Below are 25131 nucleotides of genomic sequence, written 5' to 3'. Positions count from 1 at the left end.
GGTTATTTCTGGGAAGGGCCCTGAAATATGTCCAGGAAATGTCTGAGCTCATCAACTATGCCCTGACTCATTCAGTTTGTTATCAGATGGTGGTATCTCTTGACCTTGCTCCCACATATTATGATAGTTTCTATTTGGGAGCCTCTAAAGAGAAAACCTCTTTCTATAGCATGATAATAATTGTTATTGTTATGATTCATCTACTACAGCATCCTTGAAGCAGTAGCTGAGCATTGCAGAAATCTCAAATCTCAGCATCAAGTTGACCCTTTCAACAAAAAGTGAAGGGGAGAGGTTTGGAAAGAAGCTGATGGAGGTAAAATTGGGTATCCTGAAGATAAGGGAGACTAGCTTGAGATAGCCCAATGTGCTGGGTTATCAGGGACTAGTAATACATGCCACATTTCATTGTACATTGTAGATCTCCTCAGAATCTTGGGCTGGCCCCTCTGGCCCTTCCTAGCACACCAGTGCAGGCTGGCAGTGCCACGCTTGGGCTGTACTTCTGGGAGAATTCACCTACCATGTAACTGTTCTTCTTTGTCATGGAGGAGCCTTTTAGCAGATGTGTGTATATATAAGTAGTCTGCACTTTGGCCCTACACCAGTGTAAATATTATAAATATGAGCCATCTGGCTCATGTCATTGATAACTACCTGACATATTGGCCTCAGATTAGGAAGACAAGACAGTAAAATCTTCATCAAAGTAACAGTGATATCTCCAAGGGCTTAGGTCCTTTTAATTTCTCTATTTTGGGGGAAACTTCCCTTGAAAAAAGTTACCCAAATATTAAATGAAAATAATTTTTAAGGGTTGAGAATGTGGAGTGGATGGAATTGATTCAACTGGGTTCTGGGGAGGGCTATGGAGCAGGTAAATGAGCTAAAAGAGAAGGGCAATAAGGCCCTGAGTGCGGGCAACATCGTTGATGCATTACAGTGCTACTCTGAAGCAATTAAGCTAGATCCCCAGAACCACATGCTCTACAGAAATTGCTCAGCAGCCTACACCAAGAAAGGTGACTACCAGAAGGCTTATGAGGATGGTTGCAAAATTATTGACTTAAAGCCTGACTGGGGCAAGGGCTATTCACAGAAAGCAGTAGCTCTTGAGTTCTTACACTGATCCGAAGAAGCCAAGGGAACCTACAAAGAAGGTTTAAAACATGAAGCAAATAATCCTCAGCTCAAAGAGGGCTTATAGAATATGGAGGCCCGGTGGTGCAGAGAGGAAATTCATGAATCCTTTCAACATGCCGCATCTGTACCACAAGTTAGAGAGTGATCCCAGGACAAGGGTGCTGCTCACTGATCCTATCTACCAGCAACTGATAGAGCAACTATGAAACAAGCCGTGTGACCTAGGTACGAACTGTAAGATCCCCGGATCATGACTACTCTCAGTGTTTTGCTGGGAGTTGGTCTGGGCAGTACGGATGAGGAGGAGGGAGTTGCAAAAGCTCCACTACCACCTCTTCCCCAAAAGGACACCAAGCCAGAGCCAGTAAAAGATCTTCCCCAGAAGAAGAAGCAGGCACTGAAAGAAAAAGAGTTGGGGAGTGAGGCCTCCAAGACAAAAGACTTTGACACAGCCTTGAAGCGCTATGACAGAGCCAAGGACCTAGATCCCACCAACAGCCCTACATGACCAATCAAGCAGCTGTGTACTTCGAGAAGGGTGACTACAGTAAATGCCGGGAGCTTTCTGAGAAGGCTGTTGAGGTGGGGTGAGAAAACCAAGACTATTGACAGATTGCCAAAGTTTATTCTCGAATTGGCAACTCCTACTTTAGACGAGAATGGGCATGTTCAGGGTGGTATAGCCTTAGATGGCAACTCCTACTTCAAAAAAGAAAAGTGCAAGGATGCCATCCATTTCTATAACAAGTCTTTGGCAGAGCCCTGAACACCAGATGTGCTCAAGAAATGCCAACAAGTGGAGAAAATTCTCAAGGACCAAGAGTGGCTGGCCTGTATAAACCCTGACCTGGCCTTGGAGGAGAACAAAGGCAATGAATGTTTTCAGAAAGGAGACTCTCCCCAGGCCATGAAGCATTATACCGAAGCCATCAAATGGAACCCAAGAGATGCCAAATTGTACAGCAATCAATCTGCCTGCTACACCAAACCTTGAGCTGGTGCTCAAGGACTGTGAGGAATGTATCCAGCTGGAGCCAACCCTCATCAAGGGTTACAAACGGCAAGCAGCTGCACTAGAGGAGATGAAGGACTACACAAAAGCCATGGATGTTTACTGGAAGGTGTTAGATCTGGATTCCAATGGTAAGGAGGTGGCAGACGGTTACCAACGCTGTATGATGGCTCAGTAGAACCGACATGATAGCATGGAGGCGCAACATGACAGCATGGAGGTGCAGCAGATAATGAGCAGATAATGAGTGAGCCACCAATGCAGAAGGACCCCAGGCACTCACTGAACACTTAAAGAATCCTGTAATAGCACAGAAGATCCAGAAGCTGATGGATGTGTGGGTCTGATCACAGTTTGGTGATGACTTGCTCATCATCTTCTTCCCTTCGCCCTCATGTGGAAAGAGGAGCTGGGGCTGCAGCAAGTAGCTGGAGCAGAGCAGAGAGCAAGGGAAAGCAAACAACTTCTCTCTATATATTTACATAGACCTATGTGGAAGATACAGAGAGTCCTACTCACGTTACTTGTATTGCCACTGCCTTGGAGCCCTCCCAGCACACGCATGGTCTCTTCTGCTGCCCTGGGGTTCCGTGTTACCTTCCCCACCCTCAATTGCATCGGCTCTCCCATAGTTGTTTTTTTTTTTTTTTTAAAGATTGTATTTATTTATTTGACAGAGAGAGAGAGATAGCGAGAGCAGGAACACAAGCAGGGGGAGTGGGAGAGGGAGAGGGAGAAGCAGGCTTTGCACCAAGCAGGGAGCCCAATGCGGGGCTCGATCCCAGGACCCTGAAATCATGACCTGAGCTGAAAGCAGACACTTAACGACTGAGCCACCCAGGCGTCCCCACAGCTGGTTATTTTTTTATTTGAGGCAGTGGCCACGTATGGGGAGGGGAGGGTGTTCTTCCCGACCTCAGGTTCCAACTGTCTTCACATTGTTAACTCCACATGCCCTTCTCCAATAAAACAAGCCAGTTGGGCGTGGTTATAAAAAAAATAAAAGAAAATCATTTTTAAAAAGTCAGATAAAGAAATCCAATAAAAGCAGTAGTAGCTGTCATGCATACTTTGCCATGGCTCTTTCCCCTCTGATACTGTTACTTAGTAATGTCCCAGATAGTGGCTATTCCATCAATGCATGCAGATTATGATGACTTGGAACAGTGCTCTCAGTAACATGAACAAGAAATAAGTCTTTATTATTTTAAGCCAGTAATATTTGAGTGCTACTGAAGTATTACCAAATAACCCAGGTTATCCTGACGGATAACAATCAGTGTAAGTATATCAGTGTAAGTCAATCACTAGGGCTCCGAATGCAGAGAGACCTGGTTTGAATCCTGGTTCTGCTGTTAGCTGCATGCCCTAGGTAGACTTCTCTACATCTCTGAACTTCCATTTTTTCTTTTGAAAAAATGGATAATAATAGCATTGTTGAAGGGGTTGAATGACTAAATACATATAAAATATTCAGCACATGTTCTACACATAGTAAGTGCTCAATAAGTGGTAGCTATTATTATTATTTTTTAAAAGATTTTATTCATTTATTTGTCAGAGAGAGAGAGAGAGCACAAGCAGGGGGAACAGGAGAGGGAGAAGCTTAGCAGGGAGCTAAGCAGGGAGGTTGATGTGGGGTTTGATCCCAACATTCCGGGATCATGACCTGAGCCGAAGGCAGACGCTTAACCAAGTGAGCCACCCAGGCAACCCAATGGTAGCTATTATTTTTGTTTTCAATCATCAACAATATTTTAGCCTATTAATCATAAATAGGCAGGCCATGCAAAGAAAGGAGGAGTGTGTGTGAGCCAGTAAAATTATTAAAGTAGATGTAATACTGCCTTTTAGAAGATATAAAAAGGGGTAAGTTCTTCAAGCTTTGTGGTGAAAATATGTACACATATGACTATTTTGTGATGGGGAGGGGCATTATATTTGGTCTTTTAAAATAGTATCTCTGCTTGTTCACACTCCATTCACAGAACAAGCCCTCTTTACTAAAACTTAGAGAATTCTGTGCTAAAAATATTCCATTCCCATTTGGTGTAGTGAAATGTCATATCCATTAAACACCAACATACCAAATGCTGCTTGCAGATTCTCAACCCAGCAAACCAAGTCAACAGGAAATTATGATCAACCTCGGCTCGTTCATACTGTACATTTTGACATTATTTTGCAGAATTATCTAAGGCTTAATTGTTATCTTATAGGTATCATAAAATTATAACTCATTTATTCCAACTAACTAAAAAAAAAAGGAAATTGTGAGCCGGGGAGTGAAAGTGACTTCTCAAGGTCACAAAACTATAAAGGCCGTTGTATTGGGCCAAGATCTCTAAACTTCCAAGCGACTTTATTCTCCATTATAACACAGTTACAGATTTTTCAGAGCTCTAAGGATCTATAGGTTGACCTGATCCAGTTCCAATATCTTATAGAGAAAACTAAGGCCGGAAGAAGCTCCATGTCTTGCTTTAGGTAATCCTTAAAGCTAGTGTGTTCCAAAGCTTTTGGCCAACTTTTGTAACCACAGGCTTGGTGCTCCTGACATGCCACTGGTCAGTTCAACGTGGTTATTTAGAGCAGAGGCCCAGCTAGTGAACTGGTGATGGGCTAGCAACATCACAGTCATCTAAGGAATGTTTAAAAATAAAAATTCCTGGGTCCTATTCTTTGAAGATTCAGTTTCAGTGGCTCTGAGTTGGGATCCCAGGAACCTGTATAGTTAGTTTGCTTTCTAGGAGGTTCTGGGGGGGAAACCAGGTCCAGGAACGATTATTAACAGAAGTCAGTGTTTTATGTTCTTCTCTTCTCTGCTGAGGTTGATCTATGACAATTTCCAGCTAATGCCTAGATACCTGTGGGAAAGCTAAGTCAGGAAAAGTCTTGGGCCAATAAAGAGCCACTGAGATTTTAATCTTCAAGCCAGCTCAAGGTGATTAGAGCAAGAAGAGAGCTACCCTTGCCTGGTGAAGATTGATCTGAAGTCAAAGCACATCCAGGAGAACAAAACATGATCTAGGAATGCTTGTTCTCATTTCCCAGGGATGGGTGGCCATGGAATCAGAATTGGCAGCTTGACTTCACTTGGGAAAATATCATTTTGAAACAGAAGATATCAATTTAAATATTTTAAAACCGAATGTTTGAGAGAACACCATTTAAAAATGTATATAGAAATTGTAGCAGTGAATCATCATGAATAATAGACAAAGATGGGAGATTATATTTTGTCAAGTTTTGCAAAATAAGAGCCAGAACGGCTCTTTGAAACCTTTTAGTGAAGGGATTCTAGACACATCTAAGGGTGTGGCTTCTTCCCTGGTAACTCCAGCTCTCTAAATGGAGATTCTCCACAGAGACCACACCTTTGGCTGATGACTTCTGTTGTTTTGCCTGTTCAGCATCCTTTCTTTCTTTATAATAGCACTACAATTTCACTTTAGGGAAATACCCTTACCTCACTTTCATTGCACATGGTTCTCACCTGTGGGTTCCAGGGGTGGGCATATGACCCATGTTTGGCCAATCAGAGCCTTCTATACTTAGAACAATTGCTTCAGGGATGGGCACTGGGCCAATGAGCATCAGCCCCAAAATTTTGCTAGAACTACTGGAAAAGGAGTACCATCTTTCTATTAGGCACAGCTAAACTGGCAAGATGTTTTGTTGGAGCTGCTGATGGGTCTCTCCACCATGAAAGGAGAGACTGACTTAGGAAGAAGTCAACAATAGAGTCAGAGAAAAACAGATTTATGAAAATATCATCTGAGTATCTGGTCCAGGTATTTCTGAAGCTATACGTATTTTTGTATTTAAACTAGTTTAGTTGGATTTCAGCAACTTATAACCAAAAGCATCCTAACCACTATGTCTCCTCAGGGATCAGAACCTGGGTGGAGAAATGATTAATGATTAATTAACTTGTCTAAATTTATGGAGTTAGTGAGTAGCCACAGTGAAATGCAAACCCAGGTCTGCCTGAATCTAACAACACATGTTGTTAATCATTATGTCCACTGCTCTAAAGAGAGAAATATTGTGGCCACCAACAGGATAGATCTACAGGCAAAAAGCAAGAAAAACACTGGTCATGTTTCACTTCTCCTTTAGATCCCTATAGAACTTACTTTTGCCCCTTTTGTTGTTTCTGCATGCTGCCTTTTAGAAATAAACCCCAGAGGTATGTAAATCCTTTAAGAGTATGGACAACTTCTTGCTCGTTTTGTTTTCTTTATACCATCTTCCATAGCACTTTGCTTATAATAGATGTTCAAGAAATGTTCTTGATACAATTGAGCTTGTTGTTGTCCATTGGTGTAAATACCAATCAATAGTCCTAGGATACTTAAAACACTCCAGGTTCTTGATTGGGGTGTCTATCTGGCAGTTTACAGGAGTCATGAATTTTTTTTTTTAAGATTTATTTATTTATTTGAGAGAGAGAGAGAACACAAGCAGGAGGGGCAGAGGGAGAGGGAGAGAAAATCTCAAGCAGACTTGGTGCTGAGCGCAGAGCCTGATGTAGAGCTCGGTCTAACAACCCTAGGACCATGACCTGAGCCAAAACCAAGGGTTGGACACCCAACCGACTGTGCCACCCAGCCACAGAAGAATTCAGAGTCCTGAATTTTTAGTATATATTTCATCTTTAAGCACTTCATAGCATGCCACTGATGGATACTATCCAAAATGAATCTTGTCTTTGCTTCTTAACTGGCTATATGATTGGGCAAGTTACTTAGCTTTTCTAAGACTAAGCTTTCTCATTTATAAAACAATGCTCTTATTACAGAATCATAGAGGATGGAATGACAATACAGATAAAGCACTTAGTATAGTGCCTGGCTCATAGTAAGTGCTTAATAAGTGCCACCTATTATTATAATGAAATTAAAATGTTAAAATATAAATTGTAATATTAAATTAAAATATTAAAATTCTTAAAGTTTCTTTAGAATTATTAAATATGTGTGGGTAGACAGGATTAAGGGAATAAAGGACAAAGGACAGTTGTCCTGGGATCTGGCACTGTTGGGAAGACTGATTTCTGGGACACAGTTTTGCTGAGAATTATTGTTAAAAGCTTCAGCTAGGGAAGATGCTCCCCTTGGGGCATCTCTGAGTAGTGCTGACCATGAATGTAGATCCCTCTTGGGGGGAGAAATTTCAAAGGGCATAGACTTTCTGAAAGTGTTAGTATCAAGCTTCTTGTTCTTTGGGTCTCAGTGGATTAATTAAATTAGTTCCCATCCTTCGTTTTTGTGGATTAAGTTTTAGGTAGATTTGCCGCATGTATTTGAATAAGGATTTACTCAGGAAATAAATTGTGTCTCTTTTATCTTCCAGACCACCCCAGTTATACCTGGGAAACAGATGGTCTTGGTAGGTCTATCCTTTAGGTGTAACCCATGGCCAGGATTCTTTATGAGGCTGGAAATTTGCTGTAGGGGAGGAGGCTGCTTCTCAGATATGCAAACAGGAAGGCTGAAGCTGGTGGACTTAAAGCTATTTCATTTCCACCAGCTTTATGGATTTTCTACAAAGTAGAACTATTCCAGGGGACAGAGGGTGGGATGGGATAGAAGAATCACAGACCCCTAAGACAAAGTCCTGACCAGCAGGGATATGTAACTTGGTAGGAGAGATGGATAGGTCAACAATCAACCATAATACAAGGCAGAATGAATTATGAGCCTTGTTTATGGTAAAAGCCACGGGCTGAGAAAGCTGGAGAAAGGAGAAACCACAGGTAGCTGGTTGGATGAGGACTAAGATGTCCAAAGGTAGGAGAGTAGGGAAAGGGCATTGTTGGTGGTTGGGGTTGCCTAGGCACAGAAGCAAGTACGAACGTGCTCAGATGAACAGGGATTGGCAAATTGTGAACATGAAGGGAGTGTGGGTGAAATGGAGGATGCTGGAGTGGAAGGAGAAGCTGGTCAGATTTTGAACTCCACCTTAAGACTTTATAGGGCCACTTGTAGGTCTTCCTAGGCCTGTGGTGGTCCTGGATGCCCAGTGCCCTTGATAGCAATCATGTTAAAATGCATCTACATCCCACACGAAGATCAACATGTAAGAACTGCGTTGAGTAAGTTGAGCCCTCATCGACTAGCAGTATACCTACAGATGTGGTCCTAGGACCAGTGCCAGGCCAGGAGGAGTTTGGAATCAGTTTGGGATGGAATGAGTACAGGAGTTGAGAGGAACGTTGAGAAACTTTTACAGCAATTTGGCATTGTCACAATAATGAAGCATGTGATCATTTTTCTGGTAATTATTCATTTTTATTCTAATTTCCAGAAATATTGGTCCACAAGACAATGGAAAGACATTGGCCAAAAATACATTGGAGATTTTTTTTAATTTCCATAGTTGAAGTTTTTTTTAACATTAGAAAATTTTTTAAAAGTTGAGCAGCTCTGATCTAGTTGGAGTAATATTACTTTTTAAAGAAATTCGAGGTGAGAGATGACAGAGAAGACAGCCCGTGAACTTGAAGATAGATCAGTAAAAAATCACACAGTTTGAATAGCAGAGGAAAAGGTGATGAAAATATCTAGTACTCAGCATCGTACCCACATTGAGGTAACTACGCCTAAACATTCTGCTTAGGTGAAGATAATTGTGTGGCAAGTACAGAAAGCCACTCAAACTAATGCGGAACAAAGCCAAATGTGTATGTGTGGTGATGGTGGGGCAGGGTTGTTATTAGAAGGCTCCAGAAGTACATCAAGGAATTCAGGGGCAGGGAGTGCTGTTGGATGCAATGAGGGATGAATGGGAAATGGACAGTCACTAGGAATCTCTCTCACTCTTTTCTCTCTCTTTCCCCCTGTGGTGGATGCTGTGTTGCACTGCCCAGATCCTCCCTCTTTCAGGAATTAAAAACTTACTTTACCAGCTGCTGGGAGGACTCCCAGAAACAGCTTCTGCTACCGTCTGCTAGTCTCTGGGGATTGCTGTGCTAAAACACAGCCTCACCTCGGGCCATACTTTCTTCCAGCCCACATCCAGTGACTAATCACCATGGAGGTGGAAAGGTCTGGTGGGTCCCCTCGCTTCAGCTTGGGACACCTGAGAAGGAGCATCTCAGCTCCCTACAGGGCTTTTTTTTATTGGAACTGAATCACGGCTCAGCTGCTCTCTGCCAAATTCTCCTTTCTTCTCCTCCCTTCTAGGTGGCATCTCAAGGGTACTACTAAATAAATATGTGTACATTAGCCTCACAGAGTCTGGTTTTCTCAGGCGACCTTACAGGGGCCACCAGACCTCCCTCCCCCTTCCTTTTCTCCCCTTTTCTCTCTCTGCTCTTCCTCCCCCTCCCCCTCAGACTATGTAGCTTCTCACCTCTGCTTCTCTCTGACCTTCAACCTCATTCTCTTCTCACCTTTCAGACCAGCTTCCTCTGCTCTGTCACTGTCCCTGTAGCATATGCCATTGTTTCCCACCCAGAGGCTCTTTACTGGGTTGAAGTACCCATCCTGCAGCTGCCATGGGTGTTAGTTTATAACAGCCTACATTTGCATACTTCTCTGGAGGATTGTCCTTAGCCAACGGGAACCTTCATCATTAGAGATGTCTGAAAGGTTATGCCCCATCCTCTTGGTTCAATGACTATTAGATGGGGGGTATGAACATCCATCCTCCTTGCCTCAAGGCAGGACACACTGTGTGGTACAATTCATACTCTGGAGTTCCCCGTGGAGACAGTCTGAAGCTAACTTCTCCTGAAAGAATATCTCTGTGTAGCACCTTCCCCTGCCCTAGTCTCAATCCCTTACAGGTGTAACAGGAAGTCACTCCCTCAGTCAATCCCTCTGCTTTGAGGGAAACTGATTTAAGATAGTCACTTTACAAATCTGGTGCCTGTGACTAAGTGACCGAGCCTCTCTGTCCTAATTCCAAATATCCAGGAGAAAGAACTGGATCAGTTCTTTCCCAGCCCAGCTTCTGGGTTGAACCCTGGATCAGGAGTTCACTCCAGGTCCAGTCATCTGAGGCTGGAGAGGAGGCAGAGTTATATAGTATAGGGCAGAAGAAGGGTACAGGGAGAGAGGGCAAGTCTCAGGAAGGACCGGCCAATTCCTGTGGAAGTGGATCCTACCATGTGTCCTCCTCCTCAGTTCTTCTTGAATTTCTGTCAGCCTTCTCACTTCTCACCTCTTCCCCATCTACAGTCCCAGGTTCGGATTGGAAGGTGAAGTGTTGAAAGGTAGTTCCATGTGATGAAGATGGATCTGGATTGAATGTCCAGAGGCCTGGCTTGGTGCTGTCTCCCTCTGCTCACTTCACATCTCTGGCTTTCCGGGTTCAGGTGAATTAGAGAGTCGGTTTGCTAATTTAAATAGTCAATGCTTCTGTGAAAACAAACAGAGAAGAATCTAAGCCTTTCATTTCTGCATCCCCGAATTCAGCAGAAGGCCTGGCACAGAGTTCGAACACTGGCAACGTATTGAAAACAAGAGATATCCTTTACAAATGAAACGGCCGTAAGTTACATTAAGGTAATAAATGTAGAACATGACCCTGAAGCATGCAATATTCTGGGTGTGGAGTTGGCACACTCGGTGAGTGCTAATTTGTGTCAGGTCGGTGTTAAGTACCTTGTATGCTGTTCTGATCACTGCTGCAGTGTAACAAATCACCCCAAAACTTAGATGCTTGAAGTGACCATTTTATGATGCTCATAGATTCTGTGGGTCAGGAATTTGGACCAGGTACCGTGGGGATGTCTTGTCTCTGCTCCGTAACGTCCAGGGCCCCAGTGGGGAAGATTTGACAACTCGGGGCTGGAATTACCCGGAGGCATCTTCACTCACAGCACTGGTGCTTGATGTGGTTGTTAGATGAGACCTCAGCTGGGGCTGTCGACCGAAGCCTGGGCTTCCTCACAATGGTGGCCTCAGCCTCGTGGGACCTTGTGGGTAGCCGTTCAGGGTTCCAAAAGCGATTGTCCCAGTTCACAAGGTAGAAGCTTCATTGTTCTTATGATCTAGTCTCAAAAGTCAAACTGCATCATTTCCACTACATTCTATTGATTGTAAGCCTGCCCAGATTTAAGGATAACAGAATTAGGCACTACCTCTTGATGGGGTGGGGGCAAGGTTCTCATAGAACATGTAGGATGGGAAATATTGTGGCCGTATTTGGAAAATTCAATCCACCAAGTGCACATTATCTCATTTAATCCTTCCACTGTCCTTGGAGTAGGCATTATTGTCCCTTTGTAGATAAAGAAACTGAGGCTCAGAGAACTTAAATAACTTGCCTGTGGATAAAGCCAGTACATGGCAAGGCTGGATTTAAACCCAGTCTGTACGAAGCAGGTGTTCTTCAACATATATATCAACATATATCCTGTTTATAGAAAAAGGGAACTGAAGAAAATAAGAAACTCAAAGGCCAGTTCTCCCTGCGTGCCAGATCAGGAACGGGTAAGACTTCTTGTCCCCTATAACTTTAATGTCAGTTAATATCATCCCACGTGGTAAAGGAATCCGGTTCCTACGCATAACTTCCTGAGGTATTGCTTCTTGGAGGCTGTGTAACTACTGTGTGTACCTTTGGTGTCTCAAGTTTGCCAGATATGTGCCAGCAGAGGGGTTGATGTCTGCCCTCTTCCTCCTACCCATTCATTTGGCAAAGGAGCGTGGGGAGCAATAAGCTGGAGGAAGCTCTGATTCACACAGAACCAGTTCATGCCAGGAATATCTTCTATGCCGTGATCCCCTTTTGAAACCATATCTCCCCTTTAAGTTAAAACAGGGACCACTTCCTCCAGGAACTCATCTTCGATACTCCTGGGATCTTTATAATCAGAATGTTCAGATGATGATTGGCACTTACGGCTTACTCTGTAGGTTTCTGTGTCTTTTTTTTTTTTTTAAAGATTTTATTTATTTGACAGAGAGAGACACAGCGAGAGAGGGAACACAAGCAGGGGGAGTGGAAGAGGGAGAAGCAGGCTTCCCGCGGAGCAGGGAGCCTGATGTGGGGCTCGATCCCAGGACCCTGGGATCATGACCTGAGCCGAAGGCAGCCGTTTAAGACTGAGCCACCCAGGCGCCCCTGTAGGTTTCTGTGTCTTAACCCTCCAATTAGTCTAAGGCTCCAGAGGGCAAGGGCCATGCCCTATTCCTCCTCAATTCTCCTCCCCAACACCACAGGAACAATACCCCGTTCTTAATAGGTACTCAATAAATAGGACTGATTAGATCAAAGGGACTTAGGAAGTTTATTATTATAACAGGAGGACACACATGCGTCTTCTAAAGCAGTTTTTGAGGGCCTAGCCTACCATAGGCACTGTGCTAGGTGCTAACAAACCATGTGATCCAGGAGTAGGAATTTGGAAAATCAAATATGAGCCTCCTGGGCACTCTGCAGCATGTCAGTAACATCCAAACTGATGTCTAGAAGTGATCAGGTCAAGAGGCCTACATATTGGGTGAATCTGAGGCAAGTACTATAAGGTTACAATTTCAATTAGCTCTCAGATGATTCTAGGGTCAGACACTTAGAAAGTCCCTAAATAGCCTTTTTAAAATTGAAAATCTTGACTTTTTCTTCTTTTATAAGTTTTTTGAAGAATTTTTTTAGCTAGAGCTGTCAGGAAAAGGATGGGTCTTACTATTTATTTCAAATCAGTCTTCTTGAAATAAGCAAATTTCTCTACCCTGCTTTAAGTTTGTCACCATTTTACCACAAAATGTTCTTAAAAGCATGACCTTTGGAAACACCCTTGAATGTTCCAAATCAGTTGATAAACTTGTTCCTAAATCTTGGGTAATGAATATCAGTGTTTCATCTTCACTCCTTATTCACACCATAAGCTCTTCATCTAAACATAACCCTATTGTATAAAACTATTTCCTCAATGTACCGTCACCAAGAATAAAACAACTGTAAATAATTACCTTTGGGATATGAAAGAAAATGTAAACATTTTATTTGGCAGTTGTTTCTGAACACATGAATAAATAAATGGAAAAGTACATATTAATAATTCTTTTTGGAGTAACAGATACCATTAAACACTTATTTACACATCTTCACTGCAAAGAACAGTCACACAATTCAATTTTGTCTTATAAAAGGTCACTTCCTACATCACTGGACTGGACAGTTAAGGATGGAGATACTGGTAGTGCTTGGTTCTAGCAGTCTCAATGTTTGAAAGGCATTCATTTGCAAGTGTGATAAGAAGAGTCATCATGCATTGAGTTCATCCGGATCATGTACTGTAGAAAGTTTCTGATGGCAGCCAAAGAATTTGGTGTCTCATGCGCTTAAGTCAACTATGACATGTTTGTATATCTGTGTATTTCCCTTAAAACTGGAAGCAAAAAGAAAATTACGCTTATTAATGGACACATGCGTGAATGATCTTGGTGCCTGAACATTTAATTCCTGAAATTTCACAAATTTGGCTTTCTCTGCATCCCAGTTATACACTTGCGTAAAGGAATAATCACTTCCAAGAATTGCATATTGGTAGTTATTTATCTGAAGAGGCTGGAACACCATGGATCCTCGTGATGGCATCCTCTGAATATCCTGAAATGAGGAACCTCCCCATTTCATTACTTTGGAATCACCAATGAATCTTGTCAAGCAAATGTACACGTCACCTTTCACTGAGAAGTGCTTAACGGCATATACATCCTCCATGTTAGGGATGTCAGTTTGGTTAGTGAATAATTGTGTTGCTTTGTTCCACTGATAAATTACAGGACGCTGGGAACTACTAGACAGGATTAAATGAGGCGTTCTGAGTGTCTGAGGTGTTCTGGCTATTTCTAGATATTCCACATCAGTGTCCCTGTACCACGCGTGTAAGGATTGATGGGAGTAGAATCCATTTCCATTCCATTTATAAATGGTAGTAAAACCAGCTTTTGAACTGTCAGCAACAACAAAGTACCAGTTGTTTTCAATCTTGAATGTTTCAATGTCATTGGGTTTTCGGATTTTGAGAATTTCAATATCCTGGATTTTTATAAATTTATTTGCAAAACTGTCTCGCTTATAGATGTGAGAGCCGCCAAACAGCTGGGCCACAATAACATAGAGCTGAGTTTCAATGACTATAGGCTTGCACACTACAGTGGACGTGCCTGGGAAAAGACAAATGAGAGATTAGTTGGATGGCCATCCTCTTTTGCAGCATGTAAACATGCAGCCTGAGGCCATACAACTTCCACCAAAATCAGCCTGGAATAAGAGATTTCCTTGGTTGAATAGGCAAGGCCAATCTCCAAGGCCCAATGGCAGCAGGATCCTGAAGTTCTGTGCCTTTGTGCCTCACAAGGCCTTGTTACCAACAACTGAGTTGTCAAGTCACATCCAACCTGCACTAGACATTCAGGACACACAGCTACAGCTTGAGTTTTCTCCTCTCACTTCTTGCAGAAAGAAAGCATTGCTTTCCCTGACACCTCATGAGTTAATTATAGTAATTCTAGTGAAAACTTCCATTTATTGATCACCAACTATGTGCTTTGTCAAATCATCTCATTAAAAATTCCCAAAAATCTTATGAGATAAATATTATTATCTTCCCTTTTGCAGATGAGCAGACTGAACTCAGAGAGATTCAGTGCTGTTAGGAGAAGGCAGAGTTGGGATTCAAACTCAGGTCTACCAGCGTCTCTATGCTTTTAACCCAACCTGTGGGGAGGTGAGCTATTCCAGGGCTTCTGACTTGGGTGGGATCCCACAAGTTTCTAGAACCACGCTACAAAGTCTTGAGCAGTCATCTGGGTAGCCCATGGTAGCCCATGGTTCTACCAGAAATTGGTTTGTTCCTAGTGTGAATGGCTTCTTGCTCTAAAAATAGGTGATTTTCCTCTAGGAAAGGAGAGAGATGTCACTTGTCATTTTTCTGAAGCTTTAGGTCACTGGTGGCAAGAGAGAAGACAAGGAAGAGAAATCCTTGAGAAAAATGAAAGAGGGGTACAGCCATAGGTGATACTCCTAAAAGTTATTTTGAGAAATCTTAGAGAACAATATGGATCAGTATCCTTGCTCAGTATCTTTTTGGTATCAATAAATGTAAATATCATTTATCAGTAAATATGGACTAGAGGCAGCTTGGCTCTAGGAAATCCAAAGAGAGCAGGGCAAATCTGGGCCCCAAGCCTTTTCTAACTTTAGAAGCTCCAAGGCAGTAAGTTCTGCATCAACTCTTTCTACTAATAGGTGAGATTATTCTATTTGTGACCCTTTTCAGGACTCAACTGATTGTGTGACTTTGGGAAAAATCACTTAACTTCTCTGAAATTCAGTTTTCCCTTCTGTACAATGAGGATTTGACCTAGATCAGGAATGGCCACTAGATTTCAACTATGTATCAATACTGATCAACTGACTGATTGGGAAACTGCCTGAAAAACTGTGTTGAGGATTCTGTAGTCGGGTCTGCACTCTGTAAGCAAGAGCATTGACATTGATTAGTGATGTCTTTCTGGCGTAAAGGAAGTCATAGTGACAGTATACTGGGCATATATTTGTCATCTTAGATGAGATGATGTCTTCTGAAAGTATGCATATATGTGATTCATTTCTCTTTCAAGTATTCATCTTAAGATTCATCTAGAATAACTGATGGACATACACAGGTAAGAAGAACCTGGTTTAAACTGCACAAAGCTGCTGCAGTTCATTGGAAAATTGAGGGGGCTTTGGGAAAAAGGGAAGCATGACCTTCTTCCTTGAGAAAGAAGGAGGTTTCTGGGAGGACCTCAGTTTGGAGAAGATCCCTTCATCTGGGCACCTCAGTCTCGAGCAAGCCCCAGACTTGTCTCAATCCTGTAAACAATGGGGCTGGCGGCCACCAACACAATCTAATTATGACCCTTCCCACCCAAGAAGGGAACTCTTTTACAGGGAGGTTTGAATGTTCTCAGGAGCAGATTTAAAGGTATTAGAAGCTAAAGCTGATGGAAACATTTTAGAGGGAGCCCCATATTCTAACTTACTTAAAAACTATAAAGTTGTTGAAATGAGAACAAAATTTAATAGGTCACCTAAGTAAAAGTTTTCATGGAAGAAAAGTGGTTTCCAAGGTCAAATTAAATGCACAAAACACTGGAAAGAGGCTTCCTCACTGCTAGACTTCTCAGGGCCTCTAATGCATAATTATTATGAATCTCCAAGAGGGAGATATGGTTCACAGATTTATTGGACCAAAATCCCTTTTTGTCACAGGAGTACATTAACATTTTGAGGGGGTCACGTTTGTACAACAGAGGTTGAGACTCATTGATCTAAAATAACATCTTTATTTTATAGTTAAGAAAAAGGGAAGGCCCAGTGAGGATGAGTGGCTCACCCATCTAGTTTGTGGCAGAACCTAGATTAAAACTCATGATTCCTAGTCCAGTATTTTTCTTTCGAAGAAAAATAATCTACCTTTTATTTGGCATTTACTATGCTTGGTTCTATGCTAAGTTTCTTGAATATGTGATCATATTATCTTATGAATACATTATCTTACAACAACCCCGTGAGTTAGGTATTATTATTCCCACTTACAAGTCAGGAAATTAAGGTTTAGGGAACAATCCCCAGTCATTTAGTAAATGGTACAGCTGGGGATTAAAGGACTCTAGCATGCCCAACGATCCCCCTATACCAGTTGTCTTTTTCTGTTGCCCTTGGTCGAACCTGCTTAACTTTCTATTCAAAATACAATCAGGCTTTTCATACCTGTAATGTTGTCATAATTTCGGAAGGTCTTTTCTACATGGTCCCATTCAAGGAAAATGCACTTTCCAGTAAAAGGCTGAGCAATGACTACATACTCATCATTCATATAAGAAAAAGTATCTATGGACAGTGATTGATAAGGCAGGTCTTGAGACTTTGCAAATTCTGCAAAAACAGGAAATGATGATGAATAACCATGTATTAATGCCTCGTTCCTTGGCTAGATCTCAAATGTCCTTAAGAGATACATTTATTTAAGAGAAACAGTAAAATGATCATTTTACTTTGCTTTTAAACCCACAAAGTTTTAATGCTTTATCATATTTTAAAAATTAAAATTGGTCATTTGGTTTTTAAAGATATAAAAAATATCAATTCCTGCACACACACAACATGTAGCCCTTAAGTTAGCTTTATGAGGTGGAATGACTTGGAATACATTACCTGTAATGATGCAATCAAAATCCTTGGGTGAGAGACTATTGATTTTGCGCTTCTTGTATTCTGGGGGGCCTTCGCAGTAGATGTCTTCAACAGTTGCATTGGTGTGGCCCAGCCATTCCACTAGCCACTTCAGTTTACAGTCACAATTAAATGAATTCCCTCTCAGGTCCCTGAAAGACAAACTTCAGTTGATTTTGCTATATGAGGGTCCTACCTACGCATGTATGATCTCTACCTCAGCAATTAACATACGCAGAATGCCTTTACCCGGCTTTACATCATGCCCCATAATCTACCTTGAACCTGACTGACCATTCACTTTGAGTTCAGAGAGTTCCCGCAGTGCACCCTTGAATAGAATCTCATAAGTTATTCCCTCTTGGATCAAAGGCAGCTCTGTCTAGAGCTGTGCTGTCCATAGAAATATAGTGTGAACTACATATGTAATTTAAAATTTTCTAGGGGCACCTGGGTGGCTCAGTCCATTAAGCGTCTGCCTTCAACTCAGGTCATGATCCCAGGGTCCTAGGATCAAGCCAGTGTGGGGATGCCTGCTCAGCAGGGAGCCTGCTTCTCCCTCTCCCTCAGCTCCCACTCATTCTCTCTCTCTCTCTCTCTCTCAAATAAATAAAATCTCTAATTTTTTTTCTAAATTTTCTGTATTTCTAAAAAAAGTAACAAGAAATAGGTGACATTAATTTTAATAATATACTTGATTTAAAATAATTTATTTATTTTAAAATAATATATTTTATTTAATATCTCACACAAATATTATCATTTAGCTGTGTAGCCAACAAACATTATTAATGAGGTATTTTACATTTTTAAAAAATATTACATCTTTGGAGTCTAGTGTGTATTTTACACTTAGAGCATAACTCAATTTGGATGCTAAATTTTCATCAGAAGTATGCGATCTGTATTTAGATTTCATAAAATTTATAGTTGGAAAAAAATAGTCTCGCACATCCAAGTTGTTCCAAACATAATTAAGTTTTGCAATAACCGAACTGAGAATCAGTTTTTCAATTTAACTTAGTTTGCTACTTAATTTTCTAAAAATTAAGTAAAAATTTAAAACTTTGTTCCTTAGTTACACTTAGAACACTGCTTGGTGACCACATGTGTGGCTACTGTATTGGAGTGCAGGTCTAGAGGATAGAATATAGTGCTTATTATGTCATATTTAATTAAATCAGCTATTTGCTTTTGTTCTTCCTCAGAGATGTAATTCATCCTGATCCTATTCCGTGGTCTACAAATTCAATTTTAATAGGAAATGACTGACACAGCAGAGTTAACTCAGACATCCAGCAGCTCATGTCTGTAATAAACTATACAGCATGGATCATTTAAATTTCCACACATGATCCCAACTCACCAGGTTTTCTGTTTATTTGCATTGCTTCTGTTCAGAAATTCCAGCTCCTTCCTAAAACCCTTCTTGGTCACACAGAATTCCCAAGATAGGTATTGCCTAGTCTCACACAGCACACGGATAATTTTTAAATGTTGAAGCTTTAAAAATGCTTTTTGGGGGATACATTCAAGAAAACCAAGAAATCCTCTAAAAGACAAGCTGTCAAGGATCCTTGTTCTTAGATAATTCTTGATTTGGGTGTATTAGGGTAGGCCCAAGAGGCCAAACCCATTATGGAATTTCCTTAGAGACTGAGCCAATTTCAAGTGGGTTTTGTTGTTGTTGTTTTGGTTTTTGCTCATGCTGACACAAGGATGAGCCAGAAGATGATGCCCGAATAAGCTGTATCCCCAAGTCGGCCATGGTATATCATCTAACTTCCAAGACATCCCAGGGCTGACTTCATCTCCCAAGAATATTCTGACCCCAAATAATGAGTGTCAACTTTTCTGGGTGATTGTAAACCAGAACAGCTAACTGTGGTCTGTCCGAGACTCTCTTGGAAGTGTCCTGCTTCCTGCACTCTCTTGGAAATAAACCATCATTCAGGACTTGGGGTAATAGGCATTGAGGAGGGGCTGGGGAAATACCACAAGGAACAAAGAAAGTTTTTCATTAGCTTACTGATTTGAAGTTAAATACTAGGTTTAGGAGAAAATACTTGACTCAGATCTTTTGTTATTGGAGAAAAGTTGTTTTGAATATATATTCTATAGCAAAGTACCTGAATTGATAAGAAACATTTTGTTTTCATATATCCTTTCATTTGTTCCTGTATCTACCTTATGACCATTTAAATACCTTTCTAATGTCTGGAAGGCACTTAATGAAGCTAAATTGCTTTTGAGAGAGTTAGGCATATATTACTTGCTTTGCTTACAGCAAAATATACAAATTCCTTACAAAGATCTTTCACTCTGAGGCTTAAAAGTCAAAGTTTGAAAGCTCTTTTGTTTGACAAAGGGTCAAAAATAATTAAGTTCATTCCCTTCCTGGGGCTTAAGCCAAATTCCTGGGGATTAAGCCTAGAGTTGTTGTTCAGTCTAAGGAGAGAAAAGGCAAACTTGCCTCCCTTCCCCCACTTCCTGCTCCATTTCTCTGTTGACTGACCAACCCATGGGTGTAACCTTTCATCTGTACTCTGTCAGTTTCCCAGACTCCTTTAAGTTTTTCCTTTGTAGCCCCATTTCCTGGACCTCGTGAGAAAAAAGGCATCTTGAAATTTCACTCTGGGCCTCCTCTTCCCACCCCCTCAAAGTCCCTTATCAACACTCCCTCCCATAGGATACACACTTTGCCCCAAGGAATGCCTGGGCATTATATATTCAGAATATAGAATATATATACTGAGTCTTCACTATAGAAGACTCAAACATTAGTTCAAGTAAATTTAAAATTTAAGCCAATTTAAAATTTAAATTGTAAAATTCTTATTTAATTTTAAAGCCAATTACAAATTCTAAACATCAATACCAAGTTTCTTTGTTAACTATTGCAAATTAATTAATCAGTGATTTCTTAGGTCCTCTTACACATTTGTTAAAGAATCCAGGCCTTTGAAAATATCTTTTGGGAGTGTCTGGAGATTGTTGTTTGCGAGGCTCCTGGAAAAAAAAAAAAGAGCGATGTAAACTGTAATCATAAACTAAATAGATGCATTTTATGATAAAACTTAATTATAAATCCCTTTTATTCTTTCCTGACTACACTAAATTACTTGCAGTACCTTTTTTATTTCTTCTTCTAAGATACTACTCAGATTCCCGCTATCACACTTTCAATTCTTGGTCTCTTTGCTTCAATGCTCACTCAGTATTTATGGCACTTATGTACCATGGCAAAAAAGAAACTAACAAACCAGCAAAAAATGATATTGGGCATTGATCTTTCTATGTAGAATGGAATATGAGATTCATACTCTTAGACATTCAGTCTAGGGCATGTGTCCCAAATAATGACTAACTAAATGGGTGACAGTGCCCATTTCCCCTCACACTCAGCCTGCCCCTGCTCCTCCCTCTCTCCTTCTCACTTGCTCCAGACAGTGGCCAAACCCCCAACTGATAGTGCCAATAGCTCTAGAGTTGGGGGACCTTATAGCCTATCCCCCTGCCAGCACATCCTTTCTTCTTTTCAAAGCATATACTCCCTTTTTCTATTTTTCTTTTCTTTTAAGTTCCATTCATTTGACCTCAGAAAACAGCTTTCTCACAAATACCCATCCATCCATCCATCCTCTTTAATCATCTCCTTTCCTTCTCTTCCAGTTCTTATTGTCACAGGAACTGTTTTCTCTTTCTCTTTCTCTTTCTCTTTTTTCTTTCATGAATCACTGGAATAATTCTAATCAAAGCTAATGAGTAAGGAGTAGTCCTGATGATATCAAGAAAAGGGAAATGTGTCCATACTGCAGAAATGTGGACGTAACAAGTAGTAGCAAGGGATGTAGGTACTGATAATTTTCTATTTTTAATCAGCATTGTGTGATTACACACCTATCTATTATATACTTATGAAATTTTTTCCACAAAAAATTTAAAAACTAAACCAAAACAAAAAGAACTTATGTTGTTGGCCTCCAAAGTCCTTGAAAATTCTCTCAAATTCCATTTAAAAGACTCTCAAAACTCTTCTTCTACCTGCTCTAATTAATATGAGATTTCTCAAGTGCAAACATTCAAGACTTTTAAAACCTATTTTTCAGTTAATTATGTTGTTTTCCTGAGTTTTAGAAATTGCGACTAGTTTGGAAAACTTCAATGAACCTTGGAACTAAGAACGGGAACTGAATCAGAATGTTCCCGTCTCAATGACGGTCCATTATGTAAAGAAGGGCACAGCTTTGGGCCATTCTGAGCTTTGTTTGAGTCCTGACTCCACTAGTTCCTGGCTGTGTGACTTTAATTCTGAATCTTCTTCAGGACTCAATTTTTTCATTTTTTTTTTAGGTGGGGGGATGGGTAATAATACCTCATGTCACAAGACAAAAAGTAAATGAGATAACTCGGGATGGTACCTGGCTTCTGGTCTATTCTCAATAAAGGGCAGCAAGGAGGAGGGGGAGGGGAAAAGAAGGAGAAGGGCTTGCCTAAGAAATAACATTTAGAAAACTGGCCATATGAAAGAACCACTACGACTGTAGTGGTATTAGGATTAATAAAATGTTGCTAAAGAAGACTTTTCAAGAGAATGTGTCTATAATTCACCTTTCTGCCTAGTGGTTGAATGAAGAGACTTCCTGGTGTCTTGGTCTAGTCCTGAGTCACTCCCAAGTTATGTGTCTCAATTTATTTTCTGGCACCATGTGTCTTAAAGTTCTCATGTGAACTTCTAAGTGGATGAAACAAACTGCAACTGGTTGCAGGGCACAAGGTTGGAGGAGGCTGGGTCATAGGACAGCGGACGTGAAATGAAGAAACAGTCAAGTCGTGAATTACTACTGCCACCAGGGTTGCCCAGGAAGAGGGACCATGTTTGCATTGCTGCCCAAGGCAGTTCTTTTATTATTATTCTTTTTTCCAAGGCTGTTCTTTTAAACAATGAGCAAATCTGGTAGTTCCACTTCCTGGCCAAAGGATAGAGCTCTAGACCTCACATACCCAAGGTGAAGGCCAACCACAGAAGCGGCTGTTAAGACACAGACTTGGAGCGACAAGGCTCTTGGGGTAAAGAGACATCATTTTTCCATGAGAAGATGGAGGACTTTTAAGTCAACAGAGTTGGGGGCTGGAGCCGATGAAGGCAGGCTGACCTTCTTGGGCTGTAAAATGAGGCTTTATGCCTTTTGAGGACTTCTTGTAACAGGGAGGCTCTCACTCTGGGGACCAGCGGGAGGGGGAGGCAGAGTGGCGTGAGGGGTGCCAGAGGCAGAAATGGTGGCTGGATTTACTGCACTCAGTGTTACTCGTTTTCCTGTTTCACTGCCAAAATTCAGTGAAATACTGACTCACAGTGGACTGTTTCTGAAAAAGATAGGATGGAGCTTCACGCCTAGGTTTGGTGAGGAGTAGGCATGAGAAGTCTGCCTGGACTCATAAAAGAGGCAGAACCAAGAGGAAGTAAGACCCAGAAAGGAGAGGAAGCCTTCCGAGTCCCATTAAGTGGAGTTCAGACAGCTTCCCTAAAGTCTTTGGGAGGCCTCAGTGACAGGGTTTACACTTGTGTAAGAAGAAAGCAGGCAGCAGGGACTGGAGCAGAGAATGTCTTAGGAAAACAATGCTGATAAAGCCTGGGCATTATTCTGCAAAACAAATGTAACGGGGTCCTGATATAAAGTAGCCTTCCAGTGCGGGCTGATGGGTCAACGGTGAAGGATGCATTAGGGCACATAGGAGATCAGCAAAATCTGCAAAGTTAAGAAGAGAACGATGAAATGCCTCCACACATTAATTAGCTGGCCAGTTAAGAGTATTTACCAATTTACTAAGTGAAGAGAGCTGGAATTATTTTGAGACCCACTGCACAACTGGGGAAAGATATTTAATCTAGCATTATCTATAGTAGAAAAGAATTGGAAACAACCTACATGTTCATTAATAAGGGATTGTGTAAATAAATGATGGTTTATACTTAACATGGAATACTTTGCAGGAGATTTTAAAACATGAGGTAGATCTCTATGATTCGGCAAGAAATGATGCCCGAAAGAAAAAAAAAAGAAATTGGAGAATAGGATGTAGAGGGTAATCCCACTTGGGGAAGGAGGATACATGGCTAACAATGCATGAAGAAAGGTCTGGAAGGAGATATAATTTTTTTACATTTGGAATCTTTTACTTTTGCTATATAAACATCTGGATTGTGAGAGTTTTTATCATCAAGCATGTATTGTTATTTTAAGTTCAGAAGAAACAAAGAATAAAGTTGAGGTTTTAAAAAGACCCCATTGCTTAGTATTTGTGTATGGAATGGTTCTGTCCAGTGAAGATTTAGTGATTCTAAATCAATTATTTTACTTCATTCATCAAGTCCCGAAGTTACCGGGCTCACCAGAGTGTAACTATCAGGGTCAGCACAAGGGGGTCTGAGTGGTCAGATGATGTTAGCTCTTGCACGAGATGGGTTTCAGGATGGAGCTCCCATTTTTCTCACAAGATGACCACATGGGGGCGCCTGGGTGGCTCAGTCGGTTAAGCGACTGCCTTCGGCTCAGGTCATGATCCTGGAGTCCCGGGATCGAGTCCTGCGTGGGGCTCCCGGCTCGGTGGGGAGCCTGCTTCTCCCTCTGACCCTCTCCCCTCTCATGCTGTCTCTCTCTCTCTCTCTCTCAAATAAATAAAATCTTAAAAAAAAAAAAAAAAAAAAAGAATTCTTGCAACAGTTCTGCCTTAGAAAGAATACAATCATTAAAAAAAAAAAAAAAAAAAAAAAAGATGACCGCATGGCTCCAGGCCCTCGTCATCTGGGGAAATTTAGGAATGCAGTCAATCCAGGTTGGGAGCCATCCCTCTGGGTTCCTGACACCAGCTGAAACCCAGCTTTGAGGAGGGCCTGGAGCTTCAAAAATCATCATGGGCATCTCCGTGGGAAATTTCTGTGGGGGTGGAGTAGGGGTGAGAGGGCTCCGGAGGGCTCTGCGCCAGGGCTGCCAGGAAGAAACAGTAACAAGTCCCTGATGCTCCCTGAAGCTTCCTCAGCATTTGGTCCTTAGGTGAAAAGGGTGAGGATCTGCTGCCTGTTAGGTTAAACAGCTAGAGATGTTGAGACAGCATTTCATGGGTTAGGGTTAAGGTTTTTAGGCTTGACGTTAGGATCGTTTGATTCTTCAGATTCCATCTCTGCACTGAGTCTTGCTATTGGAGAGCAAAATGGAAAATCGAATTCATTCAGTTTTCTCAGTTTCTCCTTTTCCTCCATCATCCCCCCAGCGTCACAGACTAACAGCTTCATGTTATTATTCCCTTTCCCCTAATAGATGCTCTGGTTGAAATACGTTCTGTATCTTTTGTAAAATGGCCGTTACTCTCATCCCCAGCATCACTGAGTACAGTGTGGTCATTTGGGGGGTATTGGTTTCTGTCTCTCCATCTGCAAAACTGAACAAAGAATACCAATTTCATTTTTGGGTGAAAATTAACACACACAACTACTAATATTTTTTATATACACACTTTTGAAATGGATTCCAGGGAAAAATTTGGCATCTGCAGGTGAATATTTAAGCCTTATGTCAGATAATCAAGACTACAAAACTAATCTGTTTCTTTGTTGTTGTCAAAACCAGTGATATTTAATACCTAAGCACTTTTAAATGCTCAATTCTGGAGGCTGAGGTCATCTATTCTTTTTGCCTCTCTGAGTAGACAGAACTTTATGCCTTGGTATTTTTAAGTGTCCCATCTTTTACTGATATATATATATATAAATAAACTTTATATATATATAAATA

At 41.2% G+C, this 25131-nt stretch overlaps 1 protein-coding gene and 1 pseudogene across 1 annotated transcript in view; one reads left to right on the top strand and one right to left on the bottom strand.

Moving 5' to 3' along the window:
• Positions 1 to 868: 868 nt before the first annotated feature.
• LOC123845526 (stress-induced-phosphoprotein 1-like) lies at positions 869 to 2523 on the top strand (annotated as a pseudogene).
• A 10570-nt stretch (positions 2524 to 13093) lies between these two features.
• The window catches only part of LGI1 (leucine rich glioma inactivated 1), a 37409-nt gene continuing 25371 nt past the window's right edge, over positions 13094 to 25131 (bottom strand). Inside the window, exons 5-8 of the mRNA XM_045878452.1 lie at positions 20276 to 20347; positions 17321 to 17490; positions 16877 to 17041; positions 13094 to 14283 (exon numbers count right to left, since the gene is read on the bottom strand). Of these exons, the coding sequence (XP_045734408.1) occupies positions 13448 to 14283; positions 16877 to 17041; positions 17321 to 17490; positions 20276 to 20347 (1243 nt within the window). The 3' untranslated portion in view covers positions 13094 to 13447. The remainder of the gene's footprint in view (positions 14284 to 16876; positions 17042 to 17320; positions 17491 to 20275; positions 20348 to 25131) is intronic.

The sequence above is a fragment of the Mirounga angustirostris genome, unplaced genomic scaffold, assembly GCF_029215605.1.
Source record: "Mirounga angustirostris isolate CCGP_5_RB_7025 unplaced genomic scaffold, mMirAng1.0.hap1 SCAF_6, whole genome shotgun sequence".
In the NCBI taxonomy this organism is placed as follows: domain Eukaryota; kingdom Metazoa; phylum Chordata; class Mammalia; order Carnivora; family Phocidae; genus Mirounga; species Mirounga angustirostris.
The sequence above is the reverse complement of the archived record's forward strand: the minus strand, read 5'-3'. Positions and strand labels throughout refer to the sequence as shown.